The sequence below is a fragment of the Apis mellifera genome, linkage group LG11 (assembly GCF_003254395.2).
Source record: "Apis mellifera strain DH4 linkage group LG11, Amel_HAv3.1, whole genome shotgun sequence".
In the NCBI taxonomy this organism is placed as follows: Eukaryota; Metazoa; Arthropoda; class Insecta; order Hymenoptera; family Apidae; genus Apis; species Apis mellifera.
Genome location: NC_037648.1, coordinates 6,419,693 through 6,436,675, shown reverse-complemented (window position 1 = coordinate 6,436,675; position 16,983 = coordinate 6,419,693). Strand labels below are relative to the sequence as shown.

At 16.7% G+C, this 16,983-nt stretch overlaps 1 protein-coding gene and 1 long non-coding RNA gene across 3 annotated transcripts; one reads left to right on the top strand and one right to left on the bottom strand.

Annotated features, from left to right (window-relative positions):
- Positions 1-272: 272 nt before the first annotated feature.
- On the bottom strand, positions 273-721 carry LOC107965752. The gene is made up of 2 exons (XR_001706140.2): positions 630-721; positions 273-523 (listed from the first exon to the last, which is right to left on the bottom strand). It is a non-coding gene; the product is annotated as an uncharacterized LOC107965752 (long non-coding RNA).
- On the top strand, positions 704-16,459 carry LOC102655983 (sodium-independent sulfate anion transporter). Of its 2 annotated transcripts, XM_026443968.1 has the most exons (11): positions 713-1,296; positions 2,925-3,120; positions 8,837-9,057; positions 9,693-9,879; positions 9,972-10,136; positions 12,899-13,060; positions 13,689-13,829; positions 14,809-14,954; positions 15,257-15,430; positions 15,590-15,746; positions 15,830-16,459. In XM_026443968.1, exons 1-11 carry the CDS (start codon positions 967-969, stop codon positions 16,021-16,023), a joined length of 2,073 nt encoding a protein of 690 aa, XP_026299753.1. In that variant the 5' UTR covers positions 713-966; the 3' UTR covers positions 16,024-16,459. The 2 variants fall into 2 exon arrangements, with proteins under 2 accessions (XP_026299754.1, XP_026299753.1); XM_026443969.1 differs by lacking the exon at positions 13,689-13,829 and having other exon boundaries at positions 704-1,296.
- Positions 16,460-16,983: the final 524 nt, after the last annotated feature.

The following is a 16,983-nucleotide window of genomic DNA, read 5'->3' as shown; positions in this document are numbered from 1 at the left end:
TATATTAACATATGTTTTTAAATAATATTTTATGCTTCTATTTATTATTATTCAGTAGTTAACTTTAGTAGCTAATACTGAATTGAAAAAGTAAATAAAAGTCAAATTTAAATTTATATTTTCAAATTTGTTTTAATTTGTTTTTTATGATATGATATAAAAAATATATTGTTTTATTTACAAAATTGAAAATAATATTTACTATGAAAGAAAAATATTTTTGAAATATTTATTCTATATAATTCATTCACTTAAAATAAATTTTCATTATTAAATTTTCCATATATAATATTGTTATAAGTAGCTGAAAAATCATGCAAAATGAGTAAATAGTTAATAGTTAATAATAGTTTAAATATTATAATTAAAATTATAAAATAACTTACATAAGAGCACTATTTAATTATTTTATCACCAATAAATATTTTAATAGATAAAGTAGTAAAATCATGAAGTAGCTATATAGAACGTTAGCATTGAATCATCATTTCTTGATTTTTAAAACTTCTTTAATTATTGATCTCTAATAAATATATAAAACGCATGAATTAATATGTTGTATGTAATTTATTTCGATTTAAATTAACTCTTTCTACCCAAAGATAGAAATAAAGATGAAACGTACATACATATTATATATATCTTTCTACAATTTAAGATTGATTATGATCCACCATTTTTGTCCTTAATTAATGATATTTATCAATATATGAACAAGAATCACATGTGAAACAAATAATCACACACTAAAGCAAAACGTTGTAATTTCGTTGGCGCCAAATGTTTACTTTAAGATTTAACGAAAGACACATCAAGTGATAACAATTTGGAAGCAGTGAAAATATGCTGATAGAGAAGTAAAACTGTGTTTATGTTCGTGGAGTACGAATATAATAGCACGAGGTGCATAATCCAGTGCACAGTTTCTCCAAGATAACTGTTTCGTCTTTTTTTTTTTTAATATTTATGCAATTTTTATGCTATTGTGAAGTGATAAAGCGAATAAATTTTATAATTAATTTAATCATATTAATTATACAGTGTTTTTCAAAATTTCATTTTACAAAAATGTCTGAAACGACAAAAAAATTTATTCCATTGGAAGAATATGTTTCATCTAAGAAAAATAACGATAAATCAAATTTTTCAATTGTTAAATACATAATAATATTAAATTGGTTACCAAAGTACACTCGGTTGGATGCTGTTTCGGATTTTGTAGCTGGATTTTCGTTAGGATTAACTCTGATTCCTCAAAGTATCGCATATGCTGCACTTGCAGGCTTAACAGCTCAGGTATTATTTATTTTTATTAATCTATTAATATTTTGATTATTTAATATAATTTTTATGATAATTGTATTTTGATCATATAAACGAATATTAAAAAATATTTTTAATTGTAAAATATAATATAATGTCTTTTACTATGATAACTTTATATTGATTATTTATATTATTTCTTTATTTTATTTATATTTATTTTTGTTTTTTTTATATTTTTTTATATTTATATTTTTTATATTTTATTAATATTTAATTACATATCATTATTTGTTATTATGTATTATATATTATGTATTATTATGTATTGTTTTATATATATATATATATATATATATATATATATATATTCACATTCGATAATTATATGTATTTATCTTTTTGAACATTATATTCATAAAAATATTTGTTTTTAAAATTGATATTTTGACAAGTTTTTAACAAATATAAAAATTTTTTATTACAAAATATAATTTAATATATAATATTAAAAAATTATTAAATGATAAATTATAAAATTTACAGTCTATTGTTTACTTAATTGAACTTAACATTTTTAAGAAAACATTTTAATTTTTAAAACTTAACATTTTTAAATTATTTAATTTTAATTTAGTTTTTTTTAAAATAATATCTTATAGTTTTAGTATATTACTATGTAAAGTTTAATTAAATTTTGAAATATTCTTTTTCTTTCTTATCTCTATTAAAGAAATATATATAATTTTTGATACATGTATTAAAATAAGACTTATATAATATAAAATAAATAATTTTTGATAAAAGTATATTTAATTAATTAATAACTAATAAAATTAAAAATTATTTAATTAATAATTAGTTGAATATATTATAATTAGTTAAATTAATATTACAAGATTTTATTATTTTGAACTTTTTTACAAATTTTCTGTTTTTTATGACTTTTTATAATTACATAATTTTAATTTTAATTTTATAATTATATAATTACATAATTTTTCTATAATTAATTTGTCTTTTCCTTTTTACATTTCTATATGAAAGTTTAACAAGTTTTCTTTTTAATATTTTGAGATTTTACAGATAATTTTGACTTTATATATTATTTTATATCTAATAAAAATAATAATTTTAAATACATTCATATATACAAATTTATATATATATATATATATATATATATATATATATATATATATATATATATATATATATTTATATTTATATATATATATACAAAAGAAAAATAAATTAATTTAAAATAATATTTTATAATTAAAAATTATTTATATAAAAAAAATCTATATAAAAAAAATAATCAAAGATATTTAAAAAGATATATTAAAAACATTATTGATAAGTTTTCAAATTAAAATTTTTAATTATAAAATAAAATTCCTTCCAAAATATATATGTACATATGTTCAATTTGCGCATATGTATATTGCACATGTATATTTTATTTCATGTCTCTATGTTAAACAAAATGTCTATGTATTACAAAATGTTTTCTAAAAGAAAACAGCAATATAGGGAGAGAAATTATCTTATTATATAAAATAAAAATATGCTAATTACTTATACTGATTAAGATTTGTTGTTTATGTTATATTTATGTTAAATTAGATATAAATATTGAAACATTGAATTTTTTGCAGTATGGTCTTTATTCGTGCTTAATGGGCAATTTTCTCTATCTTTTTTTCGGAACAATTAAAGAAGTATCGATTGGTCCTTCATCTTTGATGTCACTTTTAACCTTGGAATATACGAGAAACATGTCAGTGGATTTTGTCGTGCTTTTTTGTTTTCTCGCTGGATGCGTAGAATTACTGATGGGTGTATTACGTTTAGGCTTGTATCAACAAAATAATTTTTAATTGCGATAAATTTTTAATTTCAAAGATTTCAAAAGTTTCAATAATATAATGATACTCAGATGCAAAAAAATAGTGGAACATTCTACAGATATAATATAACTTCATTTATAATTCTAGTGAAATAATCTCTCGCCAATTGAATTACTATTTACGTAATGAAGCAGATATAAAGGATTGATGAATTCTTATTATATAAGCTAAAAATTTATAATTTAAATCTATTTAATTTGAAATAATTATTTAAATTTTATATAAATGAAGTTCTATTATAATCAAAAGATTTGTTGCAAAAGGCAGTCGTCTCTGTTATCACAATATCATAACACCATATTATCATAGTATCAATAAAAATGTGTCTAGCAAAGTAAATTATACGATAATTTTTTAAATATATATAAAAGATTGTGAGAATTCTTGATGAAGTAAATTGTATAAAATTTTTTTGTAAAATCATTTTAATATATAAAGATTATATTTATATATTTTAGAATATAACATTTCAGAATTATTTAGATTAATTATTCGAAATATGATTTTACCAATTCTTAATGATGTTAAGATGTTATTATTTTAAACAATTTTTTTTTATATAAATATATATATATAATCGAGTTTTTTTAGTTTTCAAGATAAAGCATTGTTATTATTGTTGCATTGAATTCTTTCATATTTGTGAATTTATGACGTAATTACATAGTTGATGAATTCATTTTATTTATTACATTCGAATTTTTTATCAAATAATCTAAAAATAGATGATAAAAAGGTTTTTGATAAATTTATCATAATTTTTGTAAATATTAATTGTAAATATTTATGGAAAGTAAATATTATGTCGACAGAGACTTTGGACTTGCATTACAACTAATATATTTAAAAAATTTTTAATAAATATTGTTCCTTTTTATAATTGTAATTTTTCAGTTTAAATTATTTCTTGTTCTATATTTTATTTTTCTATTATTTATATTTATTTATTTTTTTTATTAAATACGATTATAAGGAATTTATGGTTAGAATACAAAATAAATTTTATTTATAATCTATAATAAATTTAAAATTTATAGTAAATTTATAGTAATTTAATAAATAAAATTTATTAAGACAAAAAAATAGAATATTTCTGATACTAAACTAGATTTTATAGATAAAATATACTTAAAAAATTAAATTACAATAATACAAAACTTTATGCAAAACTAGATTATTTGCAATAGAAAGATTTTTACATGTTATTATCTATATATATATATATATATATATATATATATATATATATTACATATATATTACATATATGTTACATATATATTATCTATTACATATGTAGAAATTTTTAAATTAGTATTTTTTTACGTGAAGTCTTCTTTATGTCTTATAATAATCTAATTTGAGGATTAGAGAAGATAAATTGAGCAATTAAAAATATTTAAAGTTAAATAGTCTGTTTTATCTATGATTATATTTTGATTATGATTGTTATGATTAATTATTATGTAAAAATGACATAAGAATCTTTGATATTTTGAAATAAGATATAGTTAAAAAAATATTAAAAAATATTACTTTAGAAATTTATAATGTTATTATGCTGAATTAATCAATAATAGAAATCAAAAAAAAACCATAAAAATTTTCTTAATTTTTAAATCTTCTCTTTTTAAAATTTTAATTTTGATTTTAAATTTAGTTTCAATTAAAATATATTAAATTTTTACACAATTTTGAAGATTTAATTAATTGATTTGTAATTAAAAAAAGTAAAAGAGTATTTTTTAAGTATAAATAAATTGGAAGTATGCAAAAATAAACATTTTTCATATTTCTCGTCTATTTCATTTTTTGTGTTTCTTGTGTATTTCAAAAAAATAAAATTTGATTTATAATTTATATTTTTACCATAATTTATTGTTGATCTTGATATCAAGTCATCAAAGTAATTAATCTTTATTTTTTATAAAAAAAATATAACATTTCTTGGTATGCTTTAATATTGCAATTTATTGCTGATTGAAAATTAACTTTTTAATTATAAGAAATTATACGTTGAATATTATTAGATATTAGATTATCGTGTATAAAAAGAAATCCTAAGTCTTTTAAGTATTTAAGATATTTTTTAAAGCCGATTTAATACAATATTCTTCATTTGTAATTTATTATGATTCATATATTTTTTGAGATAGAAAATATTTATAGTATTATAGTATTATAGAAATATAAAATTGACGAAATAGAATTGATTATATTTATTCGATTAATAAATTATTCGATATATTTTCTTAAATTCTTGTAATGTAAAAACAAAAAATCGCGAGAAAAAATTAATTATTTTAAATTAATTAATATTTTTTAAAATATTAATTAAAATAATTAAAATTATCAAATTAAATACTTTTTACAAAATAATAATTATAAATAATATTTAATATCTTTATATTCATAATAATTCATATAATATTCATAATTCATAATTTTTATTATAAATATAATTTTGATCTGTTTAATAAAGTAGTTTTAAAGTTTTACTTCAATATTCAGTATATCTCGATTTTCAATTATCGAAGTTGGTAATTCTTGTATTTAATAATATTGAAAATGTTCATTTTTTAATGAACCGTTATTACATTGTAAGATATAGAAATGATAATACGAGTCTGTCAAGTGTCTTGTCCGTGCCATGATCATTTAGGAAAGAAATATTAGATGGTCCACCGATTATTGGCACAAATATAATATGTGAGAATTTATATTTTATTATGATTTTTATGAACAAATGATCGACTATCAATATTGTTAAAGCATTCTATTAAGATTTCTTTTCAATATTATCATTGTAGAATAGTGTCAATGGATGCATTTTGATATTAATTCTTTCGTGAATATATATGTAAAAATCATCAAATTTGTTTTTTAAATAAAATAATATATTTTTTAATATGTCCATCAATGTAATTCGATTATAAAAAAAAATATCAATCCTAAAATCCTAAATATTATTAATTTAGTAAATATTTTAATTCGAATTTTATAAAATTATATGAGAGATAAAATAATACTTGCCTATTCATGCTTTCCTTGTCTTTCATATAATAAGTTTTACAAAAATTCAAATTGAAATTTAAGTTACATATTAAATTAATAATTTTATTGAAGCATGTGAAATATTTGAATTAATACTTTTTTTAAAGAAAATGAATATTTTTGATGTATTAAAAAATATATAATTCAATTAAAAAAAAATAAAATTGATTTTCATGTGATCTTTGTCCACTCACAAAAGAACTAGAATAATAACATAATATACTTTTCTCAATATTCATATGAAATTTTTATATGAAAATATGAATACATATATATGTTGCAAATGAACCACACAATTATCTTTTAAATCATTCATTAAAATTAAATTTAAATCATTCACTAAAAAAAAATATTTTAAGAAAAATTTATTTTGTTATAATTTTATGATAATTACAAATCTTCTTTATTTTCTTCAATAAAACTATGCTTCTTTCAAATAAATACGCAAATTATATCTTCAAAATTAACAATTAAATATCATAAATTAATGCTTCTTTTAGAAACATCGCATATTAAAAAAAATCTTTGTAATTTCATAAGAAGCTAATTTGTATAAATTTAAACATTAAATGAAATAAAATGAAAAAAAGAAAATAGATTCTCGGTTTTATTACCGTCTCACTCTGCTTCTGTCTCACTTCATTTAACACAAACTTTAAGTGCTTATAATTAATTAATCGATATCACAATTATGATTATTGCATACTAACTTTTGTATTTGTTTTGATTTCTAGAATCGATTTATCAAATACTTGTATAACATATATATTTTTAAAAAATCTTATTTAAATGGAAAACTGAATAATATGATTTATAATTGAGTAATATTATAGTTACTAACAGAATATAATTAATATATTTAATCATTTTTTTTTTGTAACTTGAAAATACCAAATTATAATCAAGAAATTTGATTTTAAAGTTAATAATTACGTGAAAAAAAAAATAAAGTCATAAGAAATTAAATATATATTTGCTAAACTTTTATATTAACGAATCTCTAAAATACATAAGAAGCTAAGCAACAAAAATATTTACAATATAAATAAGCATACTCTTTTTTCATATCTTAACTAATTCTTAAAATACATATTTATTTGCTATTTATTAATTTACTTTTAAAAGTTTTCTCACTTTCAATTATAACTTTATAAGTTTATAAAAATATGTACGCATATATATATATATATATATATATATATATATATATATATATATACACACATACATATAAATAATTTTTTTTTATATCATAAAATAGAATAGTTGTGATAAAAATTCTGATTTTGATTTTAATAAAAAAAGATTATATTTTTAAAATTTAATTTGTTTTGATGTTTTCTTTTGATTATAATTTCAATTTTTCATATAATATTGAAAATTATTATAATAAATCATAAATTATATAATATCAATTATATAATTATATGTATATAATATTATAATATAATATAATATAATATAATATAATATAAATTATATATACATATAATATAATATATTATATGTATATACAATTTAAATATTAAAGAATCATAAGATAAGAATATTTTACTTGATTTGCATCTGTGTATTCCAGTAATGATTTATATATAGATGTGCACAATTCTGCTAATATTTTCAAATTCAGCTTTCATAAGAAATTTAAAAATTAAATATTAAAATTATTAAATAACTAATATATTAATGTTGAAAAAAAAATATTTAATATATATATATAATATTTATAAATATTATATATAATATTTTTTATTTAATTAATGTTTTAATAAATTACGCTAATAACGCATAATTTATTATTTTGATAAAATCGTGCATACCTATTTTAAGTAATATGCAATATTCTGACAATTCTCTATCTTTGAATTTATTACCCGTATACAAAAATATTATTATTGTAATTCATAAAAATTTTAAATTAGATTTAATAATATTATTTTTACTTTATTTATATATTATTTATTATTTATTTATTTTTTATTATCCTATGCATTATTTAATCAAACTTAAGTAATTATGTTATATAATTTAAATATTTATATTAGAAATACTTACATAGTAAACTTATATAAGAGTAATAGTAAGAGTTAATAGAAAAATTATAGGAATATAAAAGGAATATCATATTGAAAAAATTAACATAAATAATATTTATTATAAATAAATAAATAATTAATAATTATAAATAAAATTTATAAAATGCAATGTTAAAATTATATGATAATAATATGATGTTTAAATAATTTTTTCGTATGCAAGGTAACAAATTAAGAAAAAATATAATATCTGAATATTAATTCTGCAATAGCACATTAATGTCTTTCATTTGACTTCAAAATATTATATATGTTTACATTTTGCAAAACATTCTTAAAAAAATTCATTCACATTTTCAAATATTTTTAAATTACATATTTAAATTACATATTTAAGTGTTCAAAAAAATATTATATAAATTCCATATGTAATATTATTTTCTATTTCATTAACGAATATAATTAAAAGTTGCCATTGCAAGATTAATATAAGTACGTATGTTTATTATCGTTTATTTATTTTATAATGTAATTAAAAAATATTAAATGATAAAATTTTCTATATTATAGGTTTCTTAGTAGATTTTATATCGATGCCCGTCACATCAGGTTTTACTTCTGCTACTTCAATTATTATTATTATTTCACAATTGCAAGGACTTTTAGGATTAAAGTTTAAAGCTCACAATATTATTGACAATCTACGAAAGATATTTCAAAATATCGAAAATATACGAGTAGCAGATTTAATTCTTGGACTTTGCAGTATAATATTTCTTCTATTTTTCAGAGTAAGTTTTTTCAAAATAATAATTTATAAAAATAAAATAATAGTTTTAAATTCAATATTTATGATTATAAAAAAAATTAAAGATGAATCGAAATCTGATTTTTAAACTTAAGGAATTCAAATCTGAAATGTCATGACATTTTGAAGTATTCAAATTTTAAAATTCTCAAAACTCATGATATTTATTTTTTTTCTAATATTTATTTTGATAAAATTTTAATAAATTTTAATTTTTAAAATTTGTTAAATTCATAATTAGTTAATAATCATTCTTTTAATTTGTAAAAAATTTTTATTCCATAATTCTTTATACAAACTATATTTACGTTTTTTGTTTTTAAATATAAAATTGTATTTTACATTATATTTATCATTTTTGAATGCTGAATTAATTAATATAAATTTAAAATATAAAGTGTAAATTGGATTATAATTAGTTAAATGAGAATAAATTCATATCATAATAATCTTTATTTAAATTTTGAAAATTTCGAAATAAAAATTTCGAGAATGTTAAAGTTTTTTAAATTTCAAAAAACTTCAATATTTTGAGATTTCTAATGATTTGTTCCGAAAAAAATCACAATTTTATATATATATAACAATCACGATTAAAAAATTCACATTTTTATTCAGCAACTAAAAGATATGAATTGCTGTTTTGGAAATGATAATAATCAAATAAAGAAAAAAAATAACAAGATGTATTTGAAGAAAGTCTTGTGGTTTCTCTCCATCTGTCGTAATGCTTTGGTGATTCTATTTACTTCGACGATAGCTTTTTATTTTGAAAAAATAGGATCTTCGCCATTCATTCTTTCAGGTTTATTTCTTCTTTATTCTATTGAAATTTGCATTGAGAAATTTCTTATAATGAATTATTCTTCGTTATTAATTTTTATTTTTGATTTGAAGGAAAAATACAATCTGGACTTCCCAATTTTTCTTTACCTCCATTTTCATCTCATATTGGAAATGAAACTTATACTTTTTGGCAAATGACTTCTCACATAGGATCGGGAATAATTGTGTTACCTTTGGTGTCAGTGTTGGCAAACGTAGCCATTGCTAAAGCATTTGGTAAAAATAAATTATTTGGAACGTAGTGGACTTGTATTTAAAAAAATATTATTACGAATATATTTTCATGCTCTTATAACTAAAAGACGAAGAATTTTTATTTTATATATCTAGTATTTTTACAATGATATAAATAATGATTAAAATTATATATAAAATATATAAAATATATAATTATAATTATATATAAAATAAACACATTGTATTGTATTTGTTCAAGTATAATTTTAATACATTTGAACAAAATTAATATATAATAAGAAATATTTAAATTAATAAAAAAAATATTTCATATATTATATGCTATAATAACAACGTTACAAATCAAAAATAAATTTATAATTATTGTATATTATTTTTTATTAATTATTTACTTATTACATCAAAAATATCAAAAATATTATTATATCAAAAATAAATTTATTATATTAATTTATTTAATTCTATATATATTTTATATTTTGACAAAAATTTTATATAAAATAATGGCATAAAATTTGAAAAAATTGATCAAAAAATTTTATTTTCATATTTTTTGATTTATATTTATTTTACAATTTAATTAATTTTAGAAGAATATATAAATATTTTTATTGATCGTAACTTTGTTAATTTATTTTTCATTCCATTCCAAATTTTTTATTTTATTTCAAGTTTATCTCAGATTTACTTTCAATTTATTAAAACTAATTTATAAAAATTATTTATAAAAATTATTAAAAATTAAAAATATAAAATTATCATTAAATCGTCTATATTATTTAAATAACATTTCCTAATAGAATATATTTTATTTATACTATTTATAGAATATTATATTACTTTTTATAAAACTTATAAATCTTTTTTTTTTACTATATGAAAATCTATTTAATTATAATCAGATAGATATTTTCAAAATTATATAATCGGATAATTCGAATCTCAAGAAAAGAACTAAATTTTTGTCTTGTAATATTCGTATAGAAAAAAATAAATAAATAGACTATATCTATTATTTAAAAAGGATTTATTAGCCATGTGTAATGTTATGTATCTTAATATTAAATCTAGTAATTAATGGAAAATCCCAAATATTTTTTTAGTGATTTCAGATTCATATCTATTTTCAAAAATCTAATTAATGCATCAATTTATATATTTATAATAGATATTTAATACTCAAGTTAGGAATCTAAATGTTTAATTCAAAACAAAAAATTAACATTTTTAAGTATTAATAATTTTAATATTTTAAATAAAAACATATATTAATATTTTTTTAATAATTAAGAAAAATAAAATTATAATACTAATTTAATTAAAATAAATTTAAATTTAACAATTTTTCTTGTATAAAATTTACATGCTATTTTTTCAAAAATTAAAAATATCAAATTTTTTTCATTTAATAATTTATTCATAAATATTTTTTGAAAATCTTAAAAATAAAAAACAGTATTCGAATTAAATTACATATAATATGCATATAAAATTGCATATAATTATTTTTTAAATGACATAACTATCTCCAGAATTGAGCTTAAAATCAAGATATGTATTTCTCTTTATAAGTACTCTTTATATGTATTTCTCTTTATAAGTAATAAATTTACTTGATGATATTTCCGTATCATATATCTAAAAAAAGAACAAAATGACAATTTATTATTATATGTCAAATTCTCTTTTATTTTAATAAAAATGATATAATTATTATCATTTGATTTATTTTTTTGTATTTTTTTATCATCAATTATCTTTTAAATGCATTAATTTATTTTATTATTTTTTTACTATAAAATAATATAGTAATAATAATAATAATTTTTCCTTGGTGTGTTTCAAAATTAAAATATTTTATGAATATTTAGAAATACTTGAAATTAAATACATAAATTATACTTTTTAAGAACTTGTTAGAAATGATATTAGAATCTTTGATTCGCAAAATATTGAAAAACATTTTCATAAAAAAAATTTTTGTAAAAAATATTTACTATTTATTATTATTATTTTAATTACTTTACTATATCTATGTTCGAATAATATTTTAATTTTTTAATAAATAATTAAAAAGCAAAAATTAATAAATTAATACAATTGATAATTTTTAAAATCTTACGTATAATTTTTAAAAATATTTAAAAAAATATTACATTTAAAATAATTTTAAAATATTAAAATTATACTATAAAATAAAAAAATCTGGCATATAATTTAGTAGATACTTAATAAAATATATATATATAAAATATATGTGTAATTATTTTTCTAATATTAATATCTTTATAAAAACTTTATTGAAATTTAATCATCATCAATGAAAAATTATATTTTAATCTTACATTCATTTTTACATATAAAATTATTTTATTCTTATTGCTACATTGAAACTTTATAAATTTATTGTTTAAAATAAAATCAAACTATATTTATGAAATGTTGTATATAATTCGTCAATAATAATATGAAAAATAGATAGGATAATATGTGTAAATAATATGTGTAAATTTTCGATCAGAAAACAATGCCACTGAAGCTCTTTCAAATATGCATTAAGTTTTTCATACTTAGCATTGATATTACATCGATTTGGAAAAAACTTAAATTGAAGAATTAGATTCTTATTATTATAAACAAGCGGAAATGTTGAAAATTACTTCGTAATAACATTTTGCAAATTCATTTATGAAAAATGTCCACGTGTTTTGAATACAGGTCCACGATTTCACAGTTTTAAAACATCGATGAAATACAAGTGACTGAATTTATATTTTTAGCTAGCGGTAGCAATGTAAATGCAACACAAGAAATGTTAACGCTCGGTGTGTGCAATATATTCGGAAGTTTTGTTTCTTCGATGCCAGCTGCCGGAGCGTTCACCAGAAGTGCTGTCATTTCTGCCAGCGGTGTACGAACGCCTATGGCTGGTATATATGTTGGTAATATTTTTATCTATTTTAATATGAAAATATAAAAATAGATTAAATAAAAAATAAAGGGACTATTTAATAAATGAGATTTTTTTTAATGACAACAATTTATATACAATCGAAATATATCCACAAAAAATAATTTTGAAATAATAGAAGATAGAAAAAAAATTTCATTTAACTCTATTTAATGTTTAAAAATATTTTTAAAATTATAAGATTATAATCATTCTTATGAAAATATATTTATTTGATTATTTTCTATATTCATTATTTCATTAAAAAATGCATCCATTATAATCATAGCTTTAATTTACTGTAATCCGTATTAAAATTCACATTTTTTTTTCAGTACAATTAAACAACAAAATATTTACATTAAATAAAAAAAATAATTAAGAATTAAGAAAATTATTATTCTAAATACATAAAAACACGTAAAATAATGTAATTAATAACAATTATGATATAGATTTTCATTGGTTTTTCTTTGAAAAATTTCCTTTTACTTTTTTCTTTTCTTTATATATAATTTATAAAAATAATTTATTAATATATAATTTCTCCTTCCTTTCATCAAATAATTATAAATAAATAATATATAATATATAATTATAATATAAATATATTTTTCTAGGAATTATGACATTACTGGCATTGAGCTTTTTAACACCATATTTTTATTATATTCCACGTTCCACGCTTTCAGCAGTGTTAATAAGCGCGGTAATATTTATCATTGACTTGAAAATAATAAAACTGTTATGGAAAGGATGCAGTAAGTTTTATCCATATAATAATAAAATAATATATAATTAAATGTTGCATATTTATTGAAAAAATAATTCTTTTCTTATTTTCCTTTTTTTTCAATTTCCTTTTCCTGTTAAATTTTTGTCACTACTATTTTAAGTAATAAAAATAAATATCTATAGGATAATAAAAAATTTGTAACTTTTTAGATTCGTAATTTTAGATAATATTTGTTAAATGAAAAAAAATTTTTTATATATATCAAAAGTTAAAAAAATATGTTATTATCATTGCAATATGTTATTATTTGAAAAATATCCATATATTTTGTTTTTGCAATCAATATATCTTATATTAAAATTTTTTTTATAATATTATGAAATAAAATGAAATAAAATGATTATGAAGATGAATAATAATTTAATCAATTTCAATATTTTATCAATTTCAAATTTTTCTAATTATAAAATACAAAATATAAATAATATAATTTAATTATATTATATTATATTATATTATATTATTAAAATATAATATAATTTAATTATATTATATTATATTATATTATTAAAATAATAATATAATATAATCATATACATATATTTAAATATTTAATAAATTGAAAAATATATTAAAAAGAAATAAATCAAATGAAAAATGAAAAAGAAATGAAAAAGATCAATCATAAAAAAAAAAAAATTATTGCAAGTGAAATGAATAAATTTGTACAAACTTTTTCAAAATTTTAATGTTCATAATATAAGAATAAAAATATAATTAAATATTATATGATAAACTATTATATGATAAAATATGATAAACTATCTATATAATATATATCTATATAATATATCTATATAATATATTTGTATAATATATTTATTTGGAAAATTTTACTTGATAAAAACTAAACAAATATATAAAATATGATATATTTGTTTGGCTTTTTTGGTAAATAAAATTTTTATATATCATCATCAATAATATTTTATTTTTAATTTCAGAAAAAGACGCTGTTGCCGCAATAGTAACATTTTTAGTTTGTGTAATGTTTGGCGTTGAATTAGGACTTTTAATTGGTGCTCTATTTAGTTTGATTTTCTTTCTTCGACCATCTGCTAGACCAAAAATCGAAGTGATTCAATGCAAGGTAAAAGATAGTATCTTGTTATTATATATTTGTAATACTAATATTAATAAAATATTTACTTATTATACATGTGAATAAAAGATATAATTCTAACTTTTCGATTTATTTTTATATATAGAATATATTCTATTTATTTAATATTATCTATTATAAAACATTCTGAAATAAAAAGTTAAAATAATTATTTTTCAATTCAGTCAGATGTAAATGTATAATATAAGTTTACAGTAGAAAAATAATATTCTATATTATCATTTCTTCATTTAAGAAATCAAACATTATTTTTTCATTGTATTTTTTAGACACAACTTGAAGATAAATATATAATACTCAAACCAGATAATGGATTATTTTATCCTGCTGCGAATTACTTTTGTAACAAGATGATGAAAATAATTCGCAAACATGATGAAAATAATATATTATTTATTATTGATTGTGAAAGAATACAAAGTATTGATTACACAGCAATAAAAGTAAGAGATATATATAAAATATAAATATAAAAATATTCATAAAATAATAAAATAAGTATATAAATATATAAATAATAAATAAATATATAAATATATAATATATAAAAACACATAAAATAAAATTGCTTAAAAGAATAATATATTTTTTTTTAATTATAGGCAATCGAATTGTTATCTGCAAATATCAATGCTGAAAAGAAAAAATTATGGTTCATGAATATTTCTTTACACACGTTTAATAGTATTGAAGCTTTTGCAAATAAAAAATATTTCTACTTTATTGATGATGAAGATAAAATATCTTCTATTTTTTATGGTATATTTTAATTGTTAATTTTGTAATTAATTTATTTTTTAAAATATTTTAAAATATATATAATGTAATACTTTATTGTTTAGATGATATTTTAAATAACACAGAAACAACGAAAGGACAACTTTTAGAAAACATGATAGAACATGGAACATTCATATATACCAATGATAATAAAAAAGAGTCAGAAATACATCCAAAATTTATAACAAACTCTGCAGATGGCACAGAAGAAATTGCATTAATGTTAACATCTTCACAAGAAATTAAACAAAATTGATATACCATTTTTGCAATAATATTTCCTCGTTCTCAATTAATATTTTTGATCAGAAATGTTATAAATAATGCGAAATAAGGAAACAAAATAACAAAATATTATATTATACTAATTTATTGTTTTTATGCATTGTATATTTTACATATTTTTCCGCTCTAAAAAAATGAATAACGATAATAATATCAACTAATAGTATTGCTTTTAAGACTGAAATATTCTCTATTGAAAACATTAATATGTAACGGTTAAGTTAATTTACTTGAAATATTCTATTAATAATCAAACTTGAAAAGTACTTATATATATATAAAAGTACTATATACATATATACATATACACATATATATATATATAATATGGCAATTTTGAAAAGAAAAAATACAGAAAACATATTTATAAATAATATATATATAACATAATAAAATGAATATTCAATAATAAATGCAATGCATTGTTTATTATGTTATGTTCTAATAATTATTTTGTTTAATGAAAATTAAATTACTATATATATATATATATATATATATATATATATATATATATATATATAAATTATCAAAAAATATATAGAACATTTTAAAATTAAATTTGAAAATTTAAAAATTTATCATTTTGTTTTGATTCAATAATTCTAAATTGAAATTAAAATATTTATAAATGCAAATTTTTTGTTAAAAATAAATATAATGAAATTAATTTTTATAATTATAATTATATATAAATATAACAGTTATAAAATATAATTGTATTTCATATTTTCAACATATAATTTGTAAAAATACATAGATATATGTTTATAATATTTATATCTACATAAATTGATAAATCTTTATAATATATTAGAAATCTCTCTCTCTAAATTATTAGATCTATTTCAATAAATTAATAAATCTTAATAGTATAATAATAAAAATGATTTATAGAATATTTATATATGTGCAATTTTTAATGCACTTA

Excerpts from the sequence above, each read along its gene's own strand:
- LOC102655983 (XM_026443968.1), top strand. The coding sequence starts at position 967 with ATGCAATTTTTATGCTATTGTGAAGTGATAAAGCGAATAAATTTTATA. Across the intron at positions 9,880-9,971 it reads TTCGCCATTCATTCTTTCAG|GAAAAATACAATCTGGACTT; the intron begins GTTTATTTCTTC and ends TTTGATTTGAAG. Across the intron at positions 10,137-12,898 it reads AGCCATTGCTAAAGCATTTG|CTAGCGGTAGCAATGTAAAT; the intron begins GTAAAAATAAAT and ends TTATATTTTTAG.